Below are 27,442 nucleotides of genomic sequence, written 5' to 3' on the forward strand. Positions count from 1 at the left end.
TTTCTAAATCGTTTAATCTCAATATGTCGTTTGCTTTGTTTCACGCAGGCCCGCCAATGCGACAAGCAGGACGGGATTACAAAAGCCAGAAGTGAAGCTCATGTGAGTTTTTAAACTCTGTTTCTACTTTCAGTCCACCATCTATCTATATCTACTTCTAAGTATACCAGTATGTTAACATGTTATTTTTTTATTTTTATTTTTTATAATTCTTTATTTTTGCAGTGCATGCAGAAAAAAATACAAATAAGCCTGCAATGCGCCAACAGCCAAGACAAGCACGTCAACAATAACAGTGGCATAGACATGTGGCATTGCGAGAGTACAGCACTAATTTTATGTTTTGGTATATTCAGGCTAGTCATATATGTCTAAAGTGATTAGGATCAACTAAGTGAAAATGTTATCAAGACGTTCTAGACATAGATATTAGTTGCTTAAAGATAGTACTGTATATGAGAACATGCTTAACTACGTAGTGTATCTACGTGAAAGTAGTGTTATGTTATACTGCACTTTAGTAGAAGCATAAGGAAAAATAAAAAATAGACAAGTAACGGGGCACCAAGGAGCTGCACAATATAGGAGCGGAGAGCGTCCGCCTCTCCACTCCCTAGGACGTTCAGGGCCTTCAGGCCGACACACAGCCTCCTTCAGTGTAAGCGTTTGAAGACAGAAAATAATTGTATGGGAGTAACCCCACACTGTGCAGTACCACCCCACACTGGGAGTACCACCGAGGTAGGTAGCTTGATCGCTTGGGTTAAATTGCAGGATTATGGCTAGTTTAGGAGGCCATAGTCTGGAGCTCCATCGAGATGCGTCCGACGAGCATGACGGCCAGGCCCCGCCCCCGACATGTTGTTATTTTAAATACTTCCACTGTGTATTGGACTTTTTATATAGATACTTGCTAGGTTATGCACAAAAGTGAGAATTCAAAATGAATTTCAAATTCAGGTAACAAATTGCCGAATTGGAGAAATTCTCTTAGTAGGCTGTGCTTTTAGTTCGGCTGCTATGTCCTTAAATTTGAAATTCACTTTAAATTCTCACGTTAGTCAATAATCTTGTTAGTTGTATGCTAATCCCTGATTTTATTCTGATCAGGGAGAAAGAATGTGGGTAAGAGTTTGGCCAGTGTAGTATAATGGCTAGTATAGCATTTTCCTGCAGACTGCATATAGAATTCTCACTAAGGGGGGCGTGGCCGACAGCCGAGGTGAACGGACGCATGGAGTGAGAGCTCCCGGTCCGAAACAGCCATAGCGTGAATTTAAAGCAGCTTTTACCCCCAATACAAGGCGGAAAACAGCTAAGCCTTACCTCTTCTGCCTCTCATGTCTCCAGCAAAGCAGACAAAGCTGACGGATCCGATCCGCTCGACGAAAAGAGACCGGTCGCGGCCGGCACAAGATGGCGGCAGCGAGGAGCTGGAGGCATCACAGGCCTCAAACTCTCACATGGAGACCGAGGAGCAGCGTTACACCGACGCTCCAGTCACGGAGAAGAGGCTGTATGCAATGTTGCAGGACTTTAGACTTAGTCTACAATCTGACTTGAGAAAAGCCACAAACGATATAAAAAAGGAGATAGCAGATCTGGGAGTAAGAACAAACAACCTGGAAGCACGCACTGATGACATCTGCGCAGCACAAGACACGCTAGCCGACACTGTGCAAGCACTGGTGGAAGAACAACAGTTCCTGAAACGGAAAATGGCGGACATGGAAGACCGCTCGCGCAGGAACAATGTGCGCTTTCGCGGAATCTCAGAAGGTATCACAAGAGAGCAACTACCTCACTACCTGTTGTCTCTATGCAAGACCCTAGTACCAGAAATAACCGACCAAGCCTGGCTGATGGATCGTGCCCACAGGCTACCGAAGCCGCAAAATCTGCGACAAGATACGCCACGCGATGTAGTAGCACGTTTTCACTACTACAAAACCAAAGACACTCTTTTACAAGCGGCGAGGAAACTGCCTGCGATGCCTGAACCATATGCAGGAGTTCAATTATACGCAGACTTGTCGGCTATGACTATGAGCAGGAGGAGGGAGTTCATTAATGTTACCAAGTCATTGCGGAACAACGACATACAATACAGATGGGGCTACCCGACGAAGCTACTCATTTGGAGGAACGCCAAGACACACACCGTCAACGAGCCGGAGGTGGGAATGCGCTTACTAAAGGAATGGGGCCTGTTCCCGCTAGCGCCACAAGAGGCTTCTACCGCAGTACCCCCGACAAGGCCGCAAGCGGAATGGCAGATGGCGGGATCACCGCGTAGGAAGGACTGACAATGCGGGACGTGTTTCGCTGCGGACTTGCCGCTGTCCCATGGCGACAATTGAACGTTAAGAGACACTCTGATCCATGATTAACCCTCTGATCTCTGACATGCTATAGTAAATGGTTTGTGAGTATATATATGTCTGTACCGTGTTAACGTATGTATCTTCTAGGCTACACCCTAGTACCAGGGTTGCGGGATTTAAAGGCATGGGGTATACCCGAACCCACATTATCAAAATGGAAAGAGATTTAGGGCAGACGCAAGGGGACGGGAGCCAAATTGCTACCACAATAGATGCAGCACGAGGGGGGTACACGACAACCACGCATCAGGAATGCTAAGCTATGTTAAGTCATGTCAGCGCACTGTCCAGAGGGTGACGGGACAGGAGTTTGGGAATTAAATACCGCTATTCAGCGGATCTTCCCCTATTATTTCAGACATGGTTAAAGGGTAAATGCATAACCTCAAGAAATAAGGCTGTTATACACTCGGCCTAAAACCTTAGGCACGACCCCAGGTTGAGACGTGTGAGGGGCACTGTTTACCCACTCACACCTCACCCACGTAGAGCGCTGTTCTTTTCAAGGGCGCTTTGTATATACTTTGGTTATTTTCTGTCCTCTTCCCCGCACCTGTTTCCTACTTTTTCCTTCCCTTTCCCGAACCCTGGAATAATTTCATGCCACGTGTCACAAGACTCGAAAGACGCATCAAGGCCCCGTCACAATTTCACACCCCACCAAGATCATGGCTGATTCCCTAACTGTACTCACATTAAACGTTAAAGGCCTCAACAGCCCCCACAAAAGGAGGCTAGCGGTGCAAGAAATGACCAAATCCAAAGCAGCGATAATTACCCTACAAGAGACGCATTTTTGTATTAAAAATCCCCCAAAATTTAATATCAAGTCCTACCCCCAAGGTTACCATGCTATGTCCGCAACTAAAGCCAAAGGTGTTGCCATCTTTTTTCACAATGATTGGGCTTTTACACCGTCCGCCCAGTATGCTAGCAAAGATGGGAGAATATTAATACTAGTGGGTTCCCTGAACGGCCTGTCGGTAACTATAGCATCCATCTACGCGCCCAACAATAAGCAAAAAACTTTCCTCAACACGGTGTTCCGTAAAGTTAACAAGCTCAGAGTAGGTCACACAATCATTTGCGGGGACTTTAACTGTGCCCCGGACCCCAGTGTTGACGTTAAAAGAGAAGGTGACAAGCAACCACAACAACTCTCACTCTCCCTAGGCCTGCACTTTAGGAACTTGATGCATGGGCATGACTTTTATGACACCTGGAGGGGGCTCAATCCAAGCGGGAGAGACTATACCTACTATTCACCGGTCCATAGGACTTACACAAGAATTGATCTATGTTTACTAGATACCAAAACGCTGCCCTTTGCCACTAAAGCACAAATAGGACCGATCACGTGGTCCGATCATGCCCCGCATGTAGTGACTTTGCGAATCCCGTATCCCGCTAGAGGTCGGGGCACTTGGCGTCTAAATGACAGCCTATTAGACACCCCAACACACCTCCAGAAAGTACAGGCACGGGTAGAGGAGTATTTCACGGATCATGCCCACTGCTCGTCGCCCATAACTACACAATGGCTGGCTCATAAAGCGGTCATGAGGGGAGAATTGATCCAATTAGGGGCTAGGACAAAACGGTTACACAACGCGGCGCTAATTACCGCTGAACAAAGTTTGGCCAAAGTAGAAGCCATCCATAAAACAAAACCCACCCTGGCAACACATAAACAAATGATGTCACTTCGCTCAACACTAAATAACCTCCACCTAGCCACCACAGAAAGACACCTGAGGTCACTGAAGCAATCGTACTACACCATGGGCAATAGGGCTGGGAAACTGTTGGCCAACAAAGTGAGGCAAACTAAACTGCAGTCTAAAATCCCGTACATAACCTCCGCTACAGGAGATAAATTGTACAACCCTCAAGACATAGTAAACGAACTAGCGAAATACTATGCATCACTGTATCAATTAGAAAATGACCCCGACACGCATCAACCGTCAGAAGCCGAAATAGTCAGTTTCCTGAACAAAGCCCCTCTAGTTAATTTGACACAGGCACAATGCACCCAGCTGGAGAGCCCCTTCACAGAGGACGAAGTGGAGACGGCAATAAGATCCCTACCCAAACACAAAGCCCCAGGGCCAGACGGTATGTCCAACTACTACTACATCAAGTTGACCAAACAACTCATCACACCTCTCACCAAGCTATTTAATCACATAAAAGAGGCAGGAACCATGCCCTCAGAAATGCTAGAAGCACATATAGTGACTCTGCCCAAACCAAACAAACCCCCTACACACTGCGCAAACCTGCGACCGATCTCACTTCTGAATGCAGACACTAAATTATATGCCAAACTCATTGCTTCCAGACTCAAGCCTATCCTCCCAGACCTAGTATCGGAGGAGCAAGCGGGGTTTGTCCAGGGTCGGCAGGTAGGGGACAACACCAGGCATTTCCTGAACTTGATAGACTGGGCGAACACCTCGCACCAAGCAGGCCTCTTATTAGCACTCGATGCCGAGAAGGCTTTCGACCGACTACACTGGGGGTATATGCTGCTCACTCTAACCAAAATGGGATTCCCTCCGGCCTTCAGGTCGAGTATAATGGCACTATACCAAAACCCTTCGGCAAAAGTATTTAGCACAGGTTTCATTTCTGAAAAATTCGCCATAAGAAATGGCACTAGACAGGGCTGCCCTTTATCCCCTCTCATATTTATTATCTGTTTAGAACCGCTCATAAGGACGATAAAACAAGACCTTACCATACAAGGATTGAACACACCGGGGGGCACCAAAAAGTTAGCTCTGTTTGCAGATGATATACTCCTATTCATAACGAAGCCAGAATCCTCCTTGCCCTCACTTATGAGACTGTTGGTAGGCTACGGACAAATCTCATACTATAAGAATAATATCACCAAAACGCAAGCCCTGCCGATTAATTTACCTAGCATTGTGTTGGACAAATTGAAACCGCAACAACCTTTTGACTGGCGCACCAGATCTATACAATACCTGGGTGTCAAACTAGCTAAATCACTCCAGACAGTGACCAAAGAAAACCACTACCCCCTGATAAATAAGGTCAAAAATACCCTTGCAAAATGGGACAGCTTAGATACCTCCTGGCTAGGCCGAATCAACCTGGTCAAAATGATGACACTACCGCACATCCTATACTTGTTCAGAACCTTGCCCATATCCCTTCCAACATCTCTGATCAAACTTTTCCAAAGCACTGTAAATGCACACATCTGGAAAAGGAAACCTCCAAGGGTAGCTAAAGGAAGCCTAGGACTTCCTCATGGACAAGGTGGGCTGGGTATGCCTGACATTTATGCATACTACAAGGCATCCTTCTTGGCACAGGGAATGAGACTCCTCAGAAATCATGACCCCTCCCATAACCCACTTTGGCTGTCATTAGAAAATGCATGCCTTGAAACGCATGATGTCACCCACTATCTGTGGACTTGTTCCACGCCTCTGGCGTCTCCGAGCCCGACCATACGATGCTCAATCAACATGCTTAAAGCGTGGAGAGCCTGGAGCCCACTCATGCTAGACCCAACACAACTCTTTAAGAAAGCACCAATCATGGCATTAACAGCCTACTCCCCGGGTTTACAAATGGGTAACTGGTTGAACAAAGGTGCGAGACTAGTGGGGGATTTAATGTCAGGTGACGAGGTAAAGCAATTCGCTGACTTGCAGAGGGAGTTTGGATTAGACTCTAGAGATCTATTTCTATATCTAAGGGTTAAAAACATATTGCTAACTCGTGGCAAGTTCACAGAGGCTGGGGGCAAGCCACCCATACTTCAACCGCACAAATTATCCTTGAAAAAACTTGCGAAACCACTCTCCATTTGTTATAATGCAATCATCACACGTAACACACCAGATAAACTGCAATACATGACTAAATGGGAAGCGGACATAGGTCACCAACTCTCTCAAGAGGAATGGCAATTAGCACTGAAACACACTAAACAAGCTTCGAGCAGTCTCTCGCTATGGGAGGCCTACAATAAAATTATTATGAGGTGGTATCTGACACCACAGAGGTTAGCGACTATATATCCCGGAGTCGTGAACCACTGCTGGAGATGTGAGTTAGATACGGGCACCATGCTCCATATGTTTTGGGCATGCCCCATGCTTAATGGCTTTTGGAAGCAAATTCAAAATCTGATCTCAAGTAAGACTGGCACGAACATCCCTCTGCAACCAGACAGTTACCTACTGCATATTATACCTAACATAGACGTACATCCTCACAAAAAAGTAATCTTGAATATCTTGACGGTAGCCAAAATAGCTATAGCTGGTAACTGGAAGAGCAAGCAAATTCCTCCGATAGACACTATCATTGCTAAAATGGACGTCATTAGTGCACATGAAAGGATGTCCAGCAAGATGAGAGGTAGCCTGGAAAAATATGACCAGGAATGGGCATGCTGGGCAACTACTCAGTAATAAATGGAACTAGACACTCAAGGGACCAAGACGTTAGGCTGATGAGAAGTTTCTGATGCTAGTTTGTAAAATGTATCCAGGGAATTCCCCCCCCCCCCCCATCCCCTTTCTTTTCTGTACCCTTCCCCCCATCTAGTTAAAAAATTTAACAAAAACTGTTTCACAATTATATGCACCACATCCGTTGTCAACTGTTAACGCTCTATCATAATGTTTGGCAGCAGAGGAAAATCGTTGTTACTCATAAATGATGCGTGTGCAGATGTAATGTAAACCGTTCACCATGTTATGTGATGCATTTATTATTATTCAACAATATTCAATAAAAACGATAAATGAGAAAAAAGAATTCTCACTAAGATTTTAACTCTACCACTCTCAGCTATGTCTGTACACCACCCATATACATTCTCACACAGGCCAATAGGAAATTTACAAGTAACGTGTGCCTGGTTTATGTGAATAGATATATAGGTATACAAAAAAAAACATGTATGTGTGAATATGCTAGTATACTTATACCTAGCAAGCCACACTCGCAGACACATACCTACTGTGAATATAAAAAAAAAAAAATGCTTGCATACAAATAATTAACAAACCACATACTGACATGCACATACAAAAACAAGCCCCACTCACATAGTGGATGCATAACTAACAACACTAAGTCATTACATATACCCAACAACACATATATCCTCAGCTAGCCACACTCACATTATGGGGAAGGAAGGAAGGAGTAGTGAGAGAGAGGTGGAGAGGAGAGATGTGATGCTAAATTATTGGAGGGGGGGGGGGATTTTGGGAGGAAAGCTGTGATGCACAGACTCCTTTTTGCTCATTCTGCATGGGATTAACTGTTACAGGCAGTGGATTACTGAGTGAAAGTTCAGTAAATGGTGGGGCTTACTTCACAGTAACGTTATGTGCTTCTCTGCTGTCACTGTGACTGGGTGCCTGGCATGCCATCAACTGCTTGCTGATGGCACCTACCGTAAATTAAATAAAGGAATCTTTAAAAAGCCACGCTCTGGAATCCTGCCTGTGCCCAGGCCGAGCCACACTGTGCATCAGCTAAAAAAAACTGAAACAATATTGTATTGTATTTCCCAGACTTTATATATAGATATTGGCATTCCATTATTATTAGCATTTATGTATCACCAACATTTTCCGTATCGCTTAACAGTTATGCACTGGGGATATTCCACAAGTAATTTATGGCATTCAAACACAAAAATAATATTGACAGACACAGGAATCAGGAGGTGCAGAGGGCCCTGATCAAACAAGCTATTTTTCTTTGTAATGTCTACTCAATTATATTTTACATTCCTAATTTTATTAGATATTTAATGGATGAAGCTAGCATTTTAAAGAAGCTTGCTTTTATCTTCTGATATACAACTTAACATGTCTGAAGCATTAAAAATGTATTTGGTTGTTTTTAGGACGTACGGTAAAAGCTTAGTTGTTACAGCAGTATTACATTTCCTGGTTTACCATTGTGGGTGACTTACATAAATAATACATCTCTGAAAACATTCACTTTTTTTCTTTCAGGCGTATCCAGTGTACTTAATTGCAACAAAAATGTTTACAAGATTTCTTGGCATTTAGACATTTTTTGACAAATATAATGGCAAATTATAAGCCACAGAAGGGATCTTCACTAAAATGTTAATTGTTAGAAAATCCCCTAGGCACTATACCTAGCCATTCAAATCTCTGGACTCCTTACCTGTGTAGACACCTTCCCTCCCCCGTCCATGAAAATAGAGGTGAAGGAAACTAGAGACGGGAAGTATTTGTGTTTTTTTATGTGTGTGTAAATTAGTGTGATTGTGTGGGTATGTTAGTGTGGGTATGTGTGTAAGTCAATGTGATTATATGTTACCTAGGGGTTTCTTGGAATTAGATAAGGGAGAGATAAATAAAGGTCTAATGTTGAGACATTTTATTGGTTTTCATGATTATTGCTCCTCATTTAGCAATTTACCGTAGAATCACACATGATATGTGTTAATACATTTTGGTTTGACCACACGGAGCAATAACGCTCCAACAAGTTTTGATAAATGCATTCTTGGTGGAAGTTCATGACTGTGGAACTGGAGATATTTATGAGATTTGCTTCCAATAACACCCAATTTGGTTGATTTGAAGACTTTATCTTGGCTACTTTTGGATTTACGCTTCTTTTGCAGCTTGATGGCCTCAGACAAGAATTTTGACATTCCATGTATCTTTCTTTCCTAAATTCTAAACATGTCTTCTTCCTTTGTGTAAAAAGTACAATAGTTCCTGGAGATATGTTTACTGAAATGGGCTAGAACAACTACCAAAAATTATAAATTTTTGCTCTTGTATTGTATTGACTGTACACCATTTTCTTGGAAATGTTAGACAGAATTGAAGGGAAACTTAGGCTGTGCTTCCATCCCTACCCCAGTTATGTAAAATCCAGCATATCTCTCTTTACCTAATGTTATATTCCACCAGTCTCGAACTGTGCAAAGCCTCCCATGAGTTCACTGAACTCTACGTATAAGCAGCAAAATGTACAACTAAGGTGCACAGTGTAACCAGGAAATGAAGGAATCCTCAAATCCTTCTTGATTACGCTCTGGACCCAAATTGTACATTTTGCTCCCTAACTTTTACACTTTTTTTTATATTGTTAAATAATTGTGAGCGCCTATCTTATTATTATTATTATTATTGGTTGCTTTTTAATCATAAAAGAATAGTGAATTTAAAAAGTAAATAAGAATTTAAAAAAAAAATTGAACTTAGATTTTAAAAAAAAATCGGATTATTAGATATGAAGTTATAAAGTGGAAAAATCAACACATATTTGTATTCTTAAAAAATATGTATTTATTGTTTTTTAATTAAAGTTTTATTGATACAATTCAAAATCTATCACATTTGAGTTTATGGAGTATAAAAAAAAAATATGTTGCCTTGTGATTATATTCTCCTTGCTCTGAGTGTCAAGTTCAGTCTGTTTTTTTTTTTTAATAATTACCTTCGAATGCTATTATTTAAGAACCATGCTTACACTTGTTCCCCATTCAAAAGTCATTTAGCAGCCCAGCCCCCAGCTTGTTCAGTTCCTTTGTCTGAGAAAAACTTTGAAGGATGTAAATATGTGAAGGTGCTATTTTTAACCCTTGGCTTTATTCGTCCATTTTTGTAGAGGCTGCTCTAGATTTAATAGTTCCTGCTGGATGCAATGTTATATTGTTTTATTTCCATTAGCCTACGCTGCAGCAATAACTTGCAGTGATATCGGAGTGGGAGAACCATGCAGAGATAGGAGGTATATAACTAGAGGCAGTTGCTCATACACCACAAATGTTCCATATTTGGCAGATCATACACAGCCATCCCTCATTAATACTCATATAAATTCAGTAAGAGCTGTTTATTTAACACATTTCCGCAACATGAAAAACTCAGGGCTATTCGGCTCATACACAGCTCGTCAGAAGCATTTTACACACGGGCAATCCCAAATGCGGCACCATTGTTGTGCATTTATGTCACTACCAAACTCCCTTCGTCCCGTTAACTTCATGCACTACTTGAATACCTTCCAGTATGGGAGATATGCTAGTGGTCCACAGTAAAATAGTAATAATAATAATAATATAATAATAATAAAAAAAAAACTGAAGAAAAAACCTGCACAGATTTATGAATTTTTTTATCATGGCATGTTTAAAGAACCTTATAACGTATTAACCTATTAACATTGTGCTATTACAAGATGACTGGAAAGGAGGCATGGGACTGGGAGGCAATTGTCCCTTAGTTAGTTAGGCAGAAGTCCACAAACTCTGTATGCTAAGAGCCTAATTTCTATGTTTATCAAATCAACTGGAGTTGAAAGGGGATGTTTATTAGATGAGGACTGCAGGAATGAAGCAACAGCCCTGGACAGTTTGGGTTTATGGATGGTTGGTGGTCCATAATCTCAATACTCACCAAGTCTGCAAGTCTGGACTGGCCACTGGAATAGTTACCACCAGACTACAGGATCTGAGACTGATCAAGCTGCCATTCTATTATGTGTGATGTATGATGCGTGCAAGTGTTTGCTTGTGGCTGTGGAGTGAAATGACACATTGATGCCAATAGATGAATGTACATACGTAATACTGAAAGGCACACTCCTTTACTATGGCACTCATCCATTGCTCAAAGGTCCAGAGAACCAGCACTATCGAATTTAGGTCATTTTATCAGGACCGGTGCTAGGATTTTTAGTTACACAGGCGAAGATGCCTTTTGGTGCCCCCCCACCCTCGTTTAAAATAAGGTTCATACAAACACAGAAATAATTATACAGAGACATACAGACACAGACAGAGACATACATGCATACAGAGACATGCAGGCATATAAAGACATACATACAGAGGCATAACATCATACAGACACATACATACATACATAGACATACAGAAACATACATACAGAGACATCCAGGCATACAGACACATACACGCATACAGAGACATACCGTCATACAGACACATACATATATACAGGTATACAGAGACATACAGGCATACAGACACATACGTACAAAGACATACAGGCATACAGACACATAGATTTGTACATACAGAGACATACAGGCATACGGACACATACATTTGTACATACAGAGACATACAGGCATACAGAAACATACAGACAAAGACATACAGGCATACAGAGACCTACATACATACATACAGAGACATACATACATACATACATACAGAGACATACATACATACATACATACATACAGAGACATACACAATTACATACTTACATCAGTTCAATCTTGTCCCCTGGATGCATGCTGTCTGGCTCCTTGGAGTCCTGTCCTGCAGCCCAGCCCCATCACTGGGCGCCAGCCGCGCTGTGTGGTACACAGGGAGCAGGGATATGATGTCATTCATATCCTCGCCCCCTCCACACAGCCTGCGGCAGACACCAGGGTAGGTGTAGTGGCGTACACATGACCCATGGGGCCCCAGTGCGCAAATTGATCCGTGCCCCCCCCCCCCCCCACGCTTACTCTGCGCGGGCCGAGGCCGCAACACATGGCGGCGGTCACCTGGTCGCAGGGGTTGCAGGGCTGTGACCCCTGCGACCGCGGTATGTACGCCAGTGCATGCAGATGCACACACACTTAAAGGACCACTACAGACACCCAGATCACATCAGCTCAATGAAGTGGTCTGGGTGTCAGGTCCCTCTAGTTTTAACCCTGCAGCTGAAAACATAGCAGTTTCAGAGAAACTGCTATGTTTCACCGAGGGTTAATCCAGCCTCTAGTGGATGTCTCACTGACAATGCGTGCGCGGCAAGAGCATTCGGAGCTGAGAGGCGGAGGGATCCCCAGCGCCAAGGGAGTCCGGCGCTAGAGAAAGGTAAGTGCTGAAGACACACACACACTCTCACGAACAGATGCATACACACCAGCTAACAGACACACATTTACTGACAGACACACTCAGCGACAGACATACATACACACTCACTTACAAAACATACACTCTCACTGACAAACACACACTCACTAACAGACATCAAACAGACTCACTAATACACACACAAACACACTCAGTAAGAGACACACAGTAACACACTCACTGACACTCACTAGCAGACACACTCACCGACACTAGCAGACACACTCACCGACACTAGCAGACACACTCACCGACACTAGCAGACACACTCACCGACACTAGCAGACACACTCACTGACACTCACTAGCACTCACTAGCAGACACTCACTAGCACTCACTAGCAGACACACTCACTGACACTAGCAGACACACACACTGACACTCACTAGCAGACACACTCACTGACACTCACTAGCAGACACACTCACTGACACTCACTAGCATTCACTAGCAGACACACTCACTGACACTCACTAGTAGACACACTCACTGACACTCACTAGCAGACACACTCACTGACACTCACTAGCAGACACACTTACTAGTAGACACACTCACTGACACTCACTAGCAGACACTAACACTCACACTAACACTTTTCTTTTCTGTCATGTTGTTTCTTTGCTATTTAATGCAAAATAAATCCATGTTCAGTATATACATAAATCCAACTCACAGTACCTAAATAAATTACATTTTATATACATTAGAAAAAAAAACACTCACACTAACACGTTTGTTTTTTTAATTTAATCCCCCAGCCTCCTTACCTTGTTGGAGTGCTGAAGGGATTCCCTGGGGTCCAGTGGTGCTGCTGGGCTCCTGGGCGGGCGGGTAGGCAGGCTGGCAGGCGGGCACACGCGCGAGGGAGCACTCTCCCATGTGTGCTTCCTCTTCAGCTCCCTCGCGCGCCGCATACTGATACCGGAGCCGGAAGATGACGTCATCTTCCGGCGCCGGCATCCCTATGCGGTGCGCGAGGGAGCTGAAGAGGAAGCACACATGGGAGAGTGCTCCCTCGCGCGCCCGCAGAATCGGGCGCTCGGCCACGCTACAATAGGTCGTCGGTTGGAGGGGAGCGCAGTGCGCTTCCCTCCTTCCGGTCAGCCTGATTTTGCGCCCCCAGGGCCGGTGCGCCCTAAGGCGGCCGCCTGGGCCGCCTTACGGTAGCGCCGGCCCTGCATTTTATTCCTCTTCTCAACATTTTAATCCTCAGAGACTTTCTCAAGCATAACATATAATGAACTAACCAAAGCATTGAAAGATACATGTAAACATTTGGCCATACACTAATTGCAATCACCATAGTTACACAAAGCTATGCAATTAAGTGCTAACAGGGGTATTACATGATAGTGTTACAATATATTATGTTAAAAATAAATAAAATATGTTAAACAAAATACAATGGGGGAGGGCCTTTGAAACGTTTCTTCTAATTTTCTGGGATTTTTTGTTGCAGTTTCTGAAACCTTTTTAGACTTTTTCATCTTTAGCTTTTTTGTCATTTTTAAAAAAAAATTTATTTTATGCCACTAGATTGGATTTATGAATTTTTCCTCCATTTGCAGAAAAGTGATGGAAATTTTCCCGTCACTGTTAATTTGTCGATATTCTGGAAAGGAAATTTCTGCGGATAACTGGTGGAATTTAATGTAAAGAAAAAAAACATTGCTCCCTAGATCACAACAAATTAGCCAAACTAAAGACAAAATGTTACCATCACTTTTCAGAACCCTTTGATAAATATCCTCAACATGTTTGTTTAATTTTGTGGAGGCAACTGTTATCCTATATTTTCATCTTAAAATGCTCACTAGATTTAAAAGCGATACAAGTTTAAAATTTAGAATGGTTTACAATGTATGAATCTGGGTGATTTGTAGTTGCTTTCCATATTGTTTTCTTAAAATTGATTACATTTTAGTGGATTTAAATTTCACAGGATTATTTTGCTTTTGAAATTCCAACTGGATTTGCTCATTAATGTTTTATATTGGGAAAACTTACTGCTTTTAATATATTTTTTTTTAAATTCTCTTTATTGAATAACATTCAGAACAATGATACAGAACAACTATACCGCGGCAAATACATTATTCTGCAGAGATGTGCAAGATCGATTTTTATCAGTCTCGTTGAGGAAAAGGTATTTATATGACTATTACAACTATCTTATAATAGTAATGTCAATTATTTTAATGTGTTAGCGATATTTAACATAAATTCAACTTTTTCATAGAGATACATCTGTCTGTCAGTTTATCTCTCTGTCTGTCTGTCTGTCTGTCTGTCTATCTATCGTTTCAGTAACCCTGAATGTCTGGCTATACAGCATCTGTTTGAATCCGTTATGCTATCCGAGAGAGTTTAAGCAGCACACTATTCATAGGTAGAGAGGAGATGTCATGTCATAGTTCAACCTCTCTGTTAGTGTAGGGGTTATCGTGTTTTCCTTTGGGCTCAAGCCTTAGGTGTTACTAAAACCTAGCAACATCCCTGGTACTGATTCTGCACATACCGTAAACCGATTAGAGGTTAAACCTACATTAGTCACCACCATTCATTATCATTCACTATCCATTCTGTACGGTGAAAAAAAAATCATAAACTATAAGTATTCAACTATAGCTTTTTTTTTTTTTAATTTCTTTATTTTTGTTCCAGCATCCGTAACGGCATCAAAAAATACAGTAGATGGCCCACGCAGGGGCCTTTTATAGACATATTATACAGTGTTTTAACAAGATGCATATCGTGCTGTCACATATAAATATAAAGGATTGTGCCGTTCGGCGCTGGTTTTCTGTTATCCGGGCGTTGGTAGCCCAAGTATCAAATTTAAACATACAATAAAAGAAAAAAAATAAATGACTATTGACATGGTTATGGAAGTTCAGTACTACATTTCACAGCATATTTACCAGTTAACAATATATGGGTCTGGGATTCTGTTGGTGGGCGAGGAGTTTCTGTGTCTACGAGGTGGTTCTTGTTACAATAACACAGTTGCCTCTCGCCTTTTACATCTTAGCGTCCTATTCTACCTAGTCGAGGCTGTCTTGCTGGTCTGGTATGTCAAGCCAGCTGAGGTACTGAGCGGTCGTTCAGGTAGGGGGTAGGGTAGGGTAGGGTGAGAGTTACGGTTGAGGGGGGGGGGGGTAGTTATAGGAGGTGGAGGTATTTTGCCCGTTGGGGCGCCCGGCAGGCAGAAGCACGCCGAGCCGCAGCTCGCGATTCTCAGTTATTTTGGAATTATTCATTGGTGTAAATTTCCCATGGTTGCCAGATTTTTTGGAATGATTTTTCCGTATGTCTTATTTGGGCAGTCAGTTTGTCCATTAGATAAGTATCTTTGATTTTAACTATCACGTCATTGTCAGTGGGGACCGTGGGCTGTAGCCACTTTTGTGCCAGTGCCCTTCTAGCCGCCAGTGTAAGTTTGTTTAGTAGTTGTTGTTCTTTTTTAGAAAGGCAGTCATTTGGTCTGGATAGGAGGATCGCCCAGGGATCTAGGTCTATGTGTCGTATGAGGACCTCTTGGAGCAGTGATTGGATTCTTTTCCAAAATGTAGTCACCTCAGGGCATTCCCACCACATGTGGATGAAGGTGCCTTTGCCGCCGCATCCCTTCCAACATGTGTCTGTCGTTGTTTTCCCCATCTTATAGAGTTGAGCAGGTGTGGTGTACCACCTCATGAGCATCTTAAATGCTTGCTCCTGATGTAGCACACATATTGATGTCTTCGCTGTTGCTTCCCATATGTCTACCCAGTCCTCTCCTTCTATTGCTCCCCCTAAGTCTGTTTCCCACTGGCGTATGTAATTTGGGTCTGCGGCTCCCCTTTCTGGGGCACTGAGCTGAGCATAAATTGTTGTAATCATCCCTTTTTGGATTGTTTCGGCGTCGCATAGCCGTTCATAAAATGTCATAGGGGTCTGGGCTGCTTTCTTTATGTTCGGGTGTTTGGCAAAGTCACGCAACTGCATGTGTCGGAAGACGTCCTTGGTCGTTAGGGGTGCAGTAGTTTGTAGGGTTTCGAAGGATTTGAAGGAGTCCCCTATGTACATATGTTTATATCTTTGCATTCCTGTGCTTTCTATCCCCCTGAAGTCTCGTGCGCTCAGCCCGGGCCCAAACGCCTTGTTCCGTAGGTACGGAGTCAGCGGTGAGGGTGTATGTTTCAGGGCGAATTTAGTGGCTGTCAAGTCCCAGATTCTAACGGAGTTGAGGATCGCTGGGCAAGATGTATGCAATGATGGTCGGTCCTGTTTAAGCACCCAAATCCAAAATTGAGGGAGGTCAGTGTGCATTAGTTTTGTCTCAAGGTAGACCCATCTATGTGCGCCCTCCGGTGTATGCCATGCTACTATCTGGGCCAGTTGGGCTGCGAGGTAATAATGGTAGAGGTTCGGGAGTCCCAGCCCTCCCTTCGCTTTAGGTCGGTATAAAGTCTGTCGAGCTATCCTGTGTCTTTTTTGTGCCCAGATGAAGTCGTCTATGTGTGTTTGTAGTGTTTGTAGGTTTTGCTTTGTGACTTTAGTTGGAAGGGCTTGAAATAGGAACAATATACGTGGAATGGTTTTGTGAGTTTTGTAGATATGTAAATATGTTAATAAAGTTATTTTGAGATTTTCGCTCTGTGGAGCACATTCATGTCGATTAGAGTGTGACGTCATCATAGCGCGACCCGCGAGAAAGGGCGGGCGCGCAATAGAGACATAAGCAGCTTCTCACACTCATTCCCGACAGGGCCATTGAAGGGATCATTGGATTCCGAGCGCGCAGCCCGTTACAGCACCCCACCGCCTGCTACAGCATTTCATCATTGGTAAAGAGACCCTCTACAACAACGAGCAAGCAAGGAAGGAGCCTGGAGGACGCATTGCACAAAGGAGGACTGACTACATGTTCCTCTATCCTGGCACAGACCGGAGATAATCCCTTGGACGCAGATACAAACAACAAATGATACAGGGAATCCTCTGGCCTCTAACTGTGGTGAGATCTAACCATTAAACACTTGGAGTAATAACTACTTATAATCATCAGTGTACACACATTTGGACTGTAAATACTTTTTTCATTTTTTTCTCATTTTTTTCTCATTTTTTCTTATTTTTTCTTCTTTTTACTGTTTTATTTTTTGGACATTCTCTTTGTTTTTTCACATATATTTTTTCTATATTACTGATGAATTTTTCTGTACAGTGTATATAAGAGATAGAGGGCTCTCTATCATATAGTGCCTCTGTGCACTTTACTTGATTATCTATTGCGGTTTATATTGGGGGCTTTCTGTATATATTAATTATAGTTTAGGTGCAATGGTAGGATTGTAGATATATTTTGTTAGTCATCAATTATACCTTTATGATATTCTATTCGCTTTGATTATTTAAATAAAACTATTTTTGCAAGAATTAGCTTCTAAGCAGTATTTATACAGAGTGCGGTATCCTTTTTTGTTGCATATATCATTGGGAGGTACCAGGAGTGGGTTACCCGGATATCCAGCACCTGTTAGATGGAAGAGTGCCTGTACATTTCTCTTCACAATATACGTGGAAGCAGAGTCATTTTGACTGCATGCATCCTACCAATCCACGATATGGGCCTCTCATGCCATTTTTCTAGGTCCCTGCAGAGCGCCTGGATGGTGGGCGTGTAATTGGCGCTGTATAGCCTCTCTGGGTCTGCCGTGAGTTTTACCCCAAGGTATTTGAAATCTGATTGTGTAAGTTTGAGGGGGTAGGTGTTTTTTATGTTGTCCATCCCTGCCTTGTCCATTTCTATTGGCATGGCTACCGTTTTGTCTAGATTGATTTTGTAGCCTGAGACGCTGCCATATTCTTCCAGTATTGTCACCAGTCGGGGCAGCGATTGAGCAGGTTTGGTTAGTGTGACCAGGACGTCATCCGCATATGCGGAGACTTTGAACTCTTCACCTCCTACCTGTACACCCGAGATGTTCTCGTCCTCTCTTATCCTCTGCAGGAGAGGCTCTAACGAGAGGACGAAGAGTAGGGGGGAGAGGGGGCAGCCCTGTCTTGTGCCGTTGGTTGTCGTGAACGGGGTCGGGATCGCACCCGGCACTTTGGTCTGCGCCCTCGGTTGGGTATAAAGGGCTTTGATGCCCCTTATAAAGGCTTCTGGCATCTGCAGTCGTTCGAGTAGTGTAAATAGATAGTGCCATTGCACTCTGTCGAACGCCTTCTCCGCATCCAGGGAAAGGATCAGAGAAGGCGTTCGAGACCTCACCGCCCACCATATGATGTCAACTATAGCTTTTGATGTGAAAACATATTTATTTGTCACTATTTCTCTGTACGTACAGTTAGAGCCAATCCACATTCGTATTTCGTCTAAGGCAAAGGAAAGTTTTTTTTACTGTAAGAACAATCAGGATGTGGAATTCTCTGCCTGAAGAAGTGGTTTTATCAGAGTCCATACAGATGTTCAAACAGCTACTAGATGTATACTTGCAAAAACAGAATATTCAAGGATATAATCTTTCAGTGTAGGGTAATAACTGCTTGATCCAAGGATAAATCTGACTGCCATTCTGGGGTCAAGAAGGAATTTTTTTTCCTAGCTTGTTGCAAAATTGAAAGTGCTTCAAACTGTTTTTTTTTGCCTTCTTTTGGATCAACAGCAAAAAACAAATGTGAGGAAGGCTGAACTTGATGGATGCAAGTCTCTTTCCAGCTATGTAACTATGTAACTATGTAACTATGTAACTGTATTTCCTAATCAATATATTGCTCACCTTCTCGCAAATTAACAATGCCTCCGGAGGGTCAGGAATTTTTTTCAGGCTTCCTCTATAAAATACCTTAATTGCTTTATACCTGTGGGCTTTTTGTCTTCTGTAGAAAAAAGGAAAAAATTAGACTTCATATAATAGCTGTAAATCTCAGCACATAGCTCTCACAGCTTCATTTACAAGATATTTCACCACTCCCACAAGCATTGTTAGTGAAAACAAGAGCCACAGGCAACGTATTAAGCTCTGCAGACATTTTAAATTGCCCACTCTTAAAAGAAATCAATCAAATATCACCCTATAATTTGTGTAGCAGTTTCTCGTTTAACAATACCCCACCCAGCCACATGGTCCTAATTACAGACGTTTGGTGTCTCAAATTGTCTGCAGATCTGCTTATCTCAGCTTTGGTCTATGTGACTTTCATTGTAATGCATTTAGATTTTCCAGAACTACCATCTTTTTATGGACTTGGATCACTTATACATTACTGGAAGTAATATAGGCATAATTAAAATAATTTAAGTGTAAAATGTTGTGTTTGTTCTTGAGAGTATCAAAGTCAAACAGAGTTGATATGCTGACTCCTCTGTGTGTCTCTCTGCACTGTCCTCATCCTATTTTGTGTATCTATTTACCACTTCTCCCATGACATGTGTCTCCTAACTCCCCTTACCACCTTGAGTGTATCTCCAGACTTTAACATATCCTTCTGTCTGTGTATCTCTTGATCCACTTACCCCCAATTTTGTGTTTCTCCATTCCCCATGTCCTCCAAACCTTCCTGTGCATTTCTACATCTCTCTCTGACTTATTTGTGTCCTCCAACCTGCCTGATCCCGAATTCACATCTGCTTCCAACCCGCCCGGATTGTCGTTTGGCCAAGAGCCTAATCCTGCTCCTCTGCCCAGTTTGCCAGTGAAGCTGTGAGATGAGTGGATAGACAGATAGGATATGGCACTAGATCTTTCCCCTTCACACATAACAGTGCTGATCGGAATCTCTGCTGTTGCCCCACTAGGGCTGTTGCCCCACTCATTGATTAGGGCCTAGTGGGGCAACAGCAGAGGTTCCGATCAGCACTGTTGTGTGACTAGGCCATACTGTACTCTGGGACAGTGTTGGGAGGGGTTGCTGTGTGTCACCTGAGTTGGATTGCTCCCAGTGTGGTACTAATAGCAACCTGATGATGCACACTTTAGGTCTACTCAGGTTCATCCCCTCCTTGATAATACCTATATCCCTCTACATTACTGGCACTCATTCCTTTGTCTCTTTGTTCTCTTGTTTATCTGCTATTATAGATCACTTCCTCCTGCTAGTAATATAGTTGCATGAAGTAGTGGTTTAGCACAGTTATCAGGTAATTATTCCTTTGGCGGCCTACTGCATCATGGGTTTTGTTATGTGCCAAAAGAGAGTCCTTATAGACCATTTACCGTCATGGAATAGCCAATAGATTTGATTTAATAATTTTAGGCTTCTAAAATGATTTAATATTTATGGATAAAAAGCTTTAAAATTATTTTTTTCCCCCAAAAAATAAATATATATAAAAAAATATATTGTATAGAAAATAAAATATATCAACATATTAAAAAAAAAAATCTAAATATTTAAATATAAAAATGTTAACAAAATATTACATCATTACATCAGGAAAGATGTCTCCACTGTTCAGTATAAGAGGAATAGAGAGGCCAGGACCCCCAACTGAATCATATCTAAAACAATTTATTTAACAGAAAAGGTTAAAAAACCTTATTTTGGTGGTGGGTATGCCAGCAAATAACCCTCAACTCTGTAAGCATGAATAAAACACAAAACACCACCAGCGTGCAGTCACTGCCGGGTTTCGGCACTTCCCCAATCACGTGACACTTTTGGGTCCGCCTCTCAATGACGCCCTTCGGAGGAGTTTAGGGTTATTTGGCATACCCACCACCAAAGTAAGCGTTTTTAACCTTTTATGTTAAATAAATTGTTTTAAATACTATTTAATTGGGGGTCCTGTCTCCTCTATTCCTCTTACACTGCACAGATATCCATACATCGTATTTGACTGAGTGGAGACATCTTTCCTGGTATTGATCTGTGGGAATATCCCTCTCAAGTGGAGCAATTCAAACCCAGAGCCAGGGGTGATAGGGCTCTGGTACATGTGAGTTCTCTCCCAGACTTTCTACAATATTTGTATTAAAGCTATATCAGATAGTCTGCACTATATATTTCTCATTGTTTGTTTTAGAAATTCCATGCATTGCAGTCTTTAGCAGGCTACGACATTTGGTACTATTTCAGTTTTATTGTGTGTCACGCAGTGTCACTTTGGAGGTAGAGCAGCTGTACTGCATATGCATATACACATTTTTTTTCTCAAGCGCTTCTTTAACTTTGGTTTACAATATTAAATTGAGGTCTTAGCAAGCACTAGAAGGTCAAGGCAGCCCTGGTGTCATAAAATGATTAGGATTCTAAAAGCTCAGATTATTTGAAGACATAAACTGCCATTGGTCATTTATCGGTTTATTACAGGGGAGCTAGCTGGAGGCTTACTAATTCAATCCGTGTGTATATTTATTTTATACACATTTCTATTTCAAACACAGACGTGCGCAGCACATACCATTATAGTGTGCATTGGGGAATATGTTTTTAATAAAAGAGAATATTGATAATTCATCTATCACAAGGATCATTTCCATTCATCAAACAAGATAAAACTTAGCTAGTCTATTTTTATATATTTACCACTTGGACACCCACAATGACAATTAAAAAATTATCTGTTCTAGATCTAGTAATTGTTTCTAAAGATGAAAGATAATATTCATCCTTGACAAAATAATAAGCTGTTTCCAACGAGCACACAAATCCAGATAAGGATTTAAAAAGGTCAGTTTGGCCAGCTGTTCCTTAAATTTGGGAATGCCTGGGCGCCCAGGGCATTTAATGGCTATAAATGTAATCTGTTTTGGTTTCCTAGACCAGGGATAGGCAACCTTCGGCACTCCAGATGTTGTGGACTACATCCCCCATAATGCTCTTACACACATAATGCTGGCAAAGCATCATGGGAGGTGTAGTCCAAAACATCTGCATTGCCGATGGTTGCCTATGCCTGTCCTAGAGCATCATATTATTGTGTTTAGCTTTCCTTCTGTTGAAAAATACATTTGAATTTTTTTTCCTTTTCCATTGAATAATTAATTATTTTATAAAAAATATGTTATTCAAAACATGGATATTTGACATATTATTATATACATATATTATATTGTGAAATATATAAAAAATATATTAATTTACATCTCTATTACTTATTATATTGCAACCATTTTTCTTTTTAAACCAAAAATTGGGAAGAATATTAGATTTTTCTTATCCCAAGTCTAAGGGATTTTTGTATATGATATTGTATGTCAGAGTTTAGGATACCATGCTGCACCCTGCTGGCCAGCTTGCTAACTTAAAAAAATAGAACACTAGACAACGGTTAAATAACTGTAAGGTTTAAATGCGCAGAAAAATGTAAAATCTAATGATACCTTTAAGGTATCCTTGAACTTTTGCTTCATATAAACTCCTTGATTTTTATCAACTTAAAAAGTTGTAACTCATTGATTACCAAGTACCTAAAAAGAACCAGTTTCATGAAGTCATTTACACTGAATGTGTTATTAATTGAGACATGTTTTGCATAGTTTTCTTTTACAATAGAAACAGCACCTTTCTGATTAAACATTTTTAAACAAGTAAATTAACCAGAAACGATATTTCTTATTTATTTATTGGTTACTGACATTTGCTAAGAATACAGCATTAGATATTACGAGGTATCCTTTCAACAGGTTCTTGTTAATTTTTACAGTGAGTCTGATGATACATTGTGAAATGATCAGTTGATGTGTTGCTCTTATTGGGAACAATGTAGCTGTGAACACAACTACGCTGGGTCGCTGTATAACGCCGCCCATATAGGATATCTAAGCAGTACGGATAAAAGCAGCTGCTCTTACCTAACTCAGTGGAGCTCATTTGGTAAGCTTTAGAAATATTAAACATGGACTGGAAATCAGTGTCCAACTTGACTACTTTACCAGCAACAAAGGACTTTGTTGAGATCCTGGTATATTTGAATGTTGTTGTTGTGATGACTTTGACTATTTTAAAGAGGCTATGAGGTCAAACCTATTATCTACAGACACTACTTATTTTATAGAGTCTTATAGTGTGTTAGTGTATTAACAATCAATGGCATGTAACCGTTTTCATAAGATTCAAGCTCCATAAAAAGCAAAATGTATAATATTCATTGCTTTTTTTTTTTTTTAAGATACTCGGAAGACTACTATATCCAAGCCGTTAATGAAGTGCAAAATTGTACATGGTTAAAACAACCAGAAGAATATAAGAAATTTAGGTAACATTCCTTTTTATTCATTTATTGGGGGGGGGGGGGGGGGGGGGGCTTGGGGACATTTATCAAAATATTCTGGTCTAAAAAGGGTGCATACATGTAAAAAGGAGGAGTCACCAGTGGAATGTGCCTGCTGGTTTCATTGGTTTCTATGGTGATTGTCATACTTTTAGTACTTTAGAATACCTTTTAGAACAGAACATTGGGATAAATCTCCCTCAATCTTGGTTGTGTTCTACCAATACTACTTTGCAAATGTACATAGAGGTACAAAGGGGTGTTAATAATTATTATAAAACAAACAAAAAAAACACACACACTTAACCACAGAGATACACACACAATCACACACATACACAAACACAATCACATATAATTAGACGTACACACACAATCACCACATACATACACATATTTCATAATTAAGAGGTCCACCCAACCTTCCTACCTTGCACTGGGATGGCTTGAGTGGATCCTCAGTACCTGGTGGGCAGTGGCTGCTGCTGGGATCTCTGTGCTCTTCCTGCACAGTTCCCTCGCGTGCACTGTAATGATGCAGATGCCGGGAGGACGCCATATCCTTGCTGCTGGCTCACTGCAGAACGAAGACAGTCAGACACAGTCAGATGCACAAAGTTATACACATTTACTGGCAAATACAGGCACATGTACACGGTCCCAGGAACATAGTCACTTGCACACAGTCACACCCACACAGCTACAGGCAGACAGTCACACACATAGTTACAGGCAGTCACACGCACAATTACAGGCAGCGTCACAGGCAGACAGTCACACACACTACGTGACATGCAGACAGTCACACACACAGTCACAGGTAGACAGTCACACACACAGTCACAGACAGTCACACACACAGTCACAGGCAGACAGTCCCATACTGGCACAGGCAGACAGTCCCATACTGGCACAGGCAGACAGTCCCATACTGGCACAGGCAGACAGTCCCATACTGGCACAGGCAGGCAGTCACACACACAGTCACAGGAAGACAGTCCCATAATGGCACAGGCAGACAGTCCCATACTGGCACAGGCAGACAGTCCCATACTGGCACAGGCAGACAGTCCCATACTGGCACAGGCAGACAGTCCCATACTGGCACAGGCAGACGCTCACACACACAGTCACAGGCAGACAGTCACACACTGGCACAGGCAAAAAGTCACACACACAAACACACACAGTCACAGGCATACAGTCACACACACAAACATGCACACACACACAGTCACAGGCATACAGTCACACACACACACACAGACAGTTACACAGTCACACACACACACACACACACACACACACATACACAGTCACAGGCAGACAGACAGACACAATCGCAGTTACACACACACACACATAGCACTCACTCTCTCTTACTTACAGTCAGCTTGGGCTGGAGGAGGAGTGGAGTCAGACCCTGGTGTGTAGTAGTTGTGGAAGCAGGTACTCCTTCCTGCTTCCCTGCGGTGTGCAGCAGTAGCAGGTGGAGGTTGCCATTAGCTCAACCCCCGCTGCCATTTTGGCTCCACCCCCAACTCTCCCCGAAGTTCTCCTGCTCCTGTTTCTGACCCCTGCTTGTGTGAGCTGTGTCAGCTGCCTGGTGCCCCTACTGCCATGGCGTCCTGTGCAGCCACACAGCTCAAACCTCTCCAAAGCCAGCTCCCCTAAGTACGCCACTACAAAGGAAGCTACTGTATCTCAAATTGCTGAAATATTTAATTCTGGCCATGACAGGTGTGAGAATGCTAAATGCTTTGTAGTTTGTTGTGTAGCCAAAGACCGGTCAGAGTGCCCATAACGACTCCTGCCCACCGCCGAAAGAACCTTCAATTGGACTTTGTGCATCAGAACTCAACCATGGAGCAATAGAAGAAGGTTGCCTGATGAATCTTTTAAATCAGGTGGATGGTCGGTGCCAGGACCGGTGCTAGGATTTTTAGTTACACAGGCGAAGATGCATTTTGGTGCCCCCCACCTTCGTTCAAAATAAGGATCATACAAACACAGAAATAATCATACAGACATACAGACACAGACAGAGACATACATGCAGGCATATAGACATCATGGCGGCGGGCACCTGGTCGCAGGGATGTGACCCCTGCGACCGCGGTATGTACGCCAGTGCATGCAGATGCACACACAATTAAAGGACCACTACAGACACCCAGATCACATCAGCTCAATGAATTGGTCTGGGTGTCAGGTCCCTCTAGTTTTAACCCTGCAGCTGAAAACATAGCAGTTTCAGAGAAACTGCTATGTTTCACCGAGGGTTAATCCAGCCTCTAGTGGATGTCTCACTGACAGCCGCTAGAGGAGCTTCCGCTATTCTAAAACACTGAACGTCCATAAGAAAGCATTGAGTAATGCTTTCCTATGGGCGGTTTGAATGCATGCGCGGCAAGAGCATTCGGAGCTGGGAGGCGGATCCCCAGCGCCAAGGGAGTCCGGCGCTAGAGAAAGGTAAGTGCTGAAGACACACACACACTCTCACGAACAGATGCATACACACCAGCTAACAGACACACACATTTACTGACAGACACACTCAGCGACAGACATACATACACACTCACTTACAAAACATACACTCTCACTGACAAACACACACTCGCTAACAGACATCAAACAGACTCACTAATACACACACAAACACACTCAGTAAGAGACACACAGTAACACACTTACTGACACTCACTAGCAGAAACACTCACTGACACTCACTAGCAGACACACTCACTGACACTCACTAGCAGACACACACTGACACTCACTAGCAGACACACTAGCAGACACACACTGACACTCACTAGCAGACACACACTGACACTCACTAGCAGACACACACACTGACACTAGCAGACACACTCACTGACACTAACAGACACACTCACTGACACTAGCAGACACACACACTGACACTCACTAGCAGATACTCATTGACACTCACTGACACTCACTAGCAGACACACACACTGACACTCACTAGCAGACACACACACTGACACTCACTAGCAGACACACACACACACACACACACACACACTAACACATGTTTTTTTTTTTTATTTAATCCCCCAGCCTCCTTACCTTTTTGGAGTGCTGAAGGGATTCCCTGGGGTCCAGTGGTGCTGCTGGGCTCCTGGGCTCCTTGGCTGGCTGTCTCCCTGGCTGGCTGTCTCCCTTGGTGGCTGGCTGGCTGTCTGTCTCCCGGGCTGGCTGTCTCCCGGGCTGGTGGGCTGGCGGGCGGGCGCGAGGGAGCACTCTCCCATGTGTGCTTCCTCTTCAGCTCCCTCGCGCACCGCGTAGGGATGCCGGCGCCGGAAGATGACGTCATCTTCCGGCTCCGGTATCAGTATGCGGCGCGCGAGGGAGCTGAAGAGGAAGCACACATGGGAGAGTGCTCCCTCGCGCGCCCGCAGAACCGGGCGCTCGGCCACGCTACAAAAGGTCGTCGGTTGGATGGGAGCGCAGTGCGCTTCCCTCCTTCCGGTCAGCCTGATTTTGCGCCCCCATGGCCGGTGCGCCCTAAGGCGGCCGCCTGGGCCGCCTTATGGTAGCGCCGGCCCTGGTCGGTGCATGTGTGTCAGTTACATGGTGAAGAGATGGCAGCCAGATACTATGGGTAAAAGGAAGGCTAGCGGAGGTGGTGTTAAGCTCTGGGCAATGCTCTGCTGCAAATCCTTGGGTCCTGTCATTCATAGGGACCGGTACTTTGACCCGTACCACCAACCTAAAGATTGTTACAAGCCAGATACACCACTTCATGGTACCAGTGTCTCTGATGGCATTTGCCTCTTTCAGCAGGATAATGCATCCTGTTACACTGCAAAATAAATAGTTTGAGGAACATGACAAAGAGTTCACGGTGTTGCTTTGGACTCCTAATTCCTCTTATCTCA

General features: G+C 43.0%; 1 protein-coding gene across 2 annotated transcripts in view; it reads left to right on the forward strand.

Annotated features, from left to right (window-relative positions):
* ST8SIA6 (ST8 alpha-N-acetyl-neuraminide alpha-2,8-sialyltransferase 6) overlaps positions 1-27,442 on the forward strand; it is a 115,820-nt gene that overhangs the window by 76,670 nt on the left and 11,708 nt on the right. For both annotated transcript variants that reach the window (XM_063450778.1, XM_063450779.1), the window contains exons 2-4: positions 49-102; positions 14,385-14,474; positions 23,430-23,516. In XM_063450778.1, the coding sequence (XP_063306848.1) occupies positions 49-102; positions 14,385-14,474; positions 23,430-23,516 (231 nt within the window). The remainder of the gene's footprint in view (positions 1-48; positions 103-14,384; positions 14,475-23,429; positions 23,517-27,442) is intronic.

This window comes from Pelobates fuscus, chromosome 4, assembly GCF_036172605.1.
Source record: "Pelobates fuscus isolate aPelFus1 chromosome 4, aPelFus1.pri, whole genome shotgun sequence".
In the NCBI taxonomy this organism is placed as follows: Eukaryota; Metazoa; Chordata; class Amphibia; order Anura; family Pelobatidae; genus Pelobates; species Pelobates fuscus.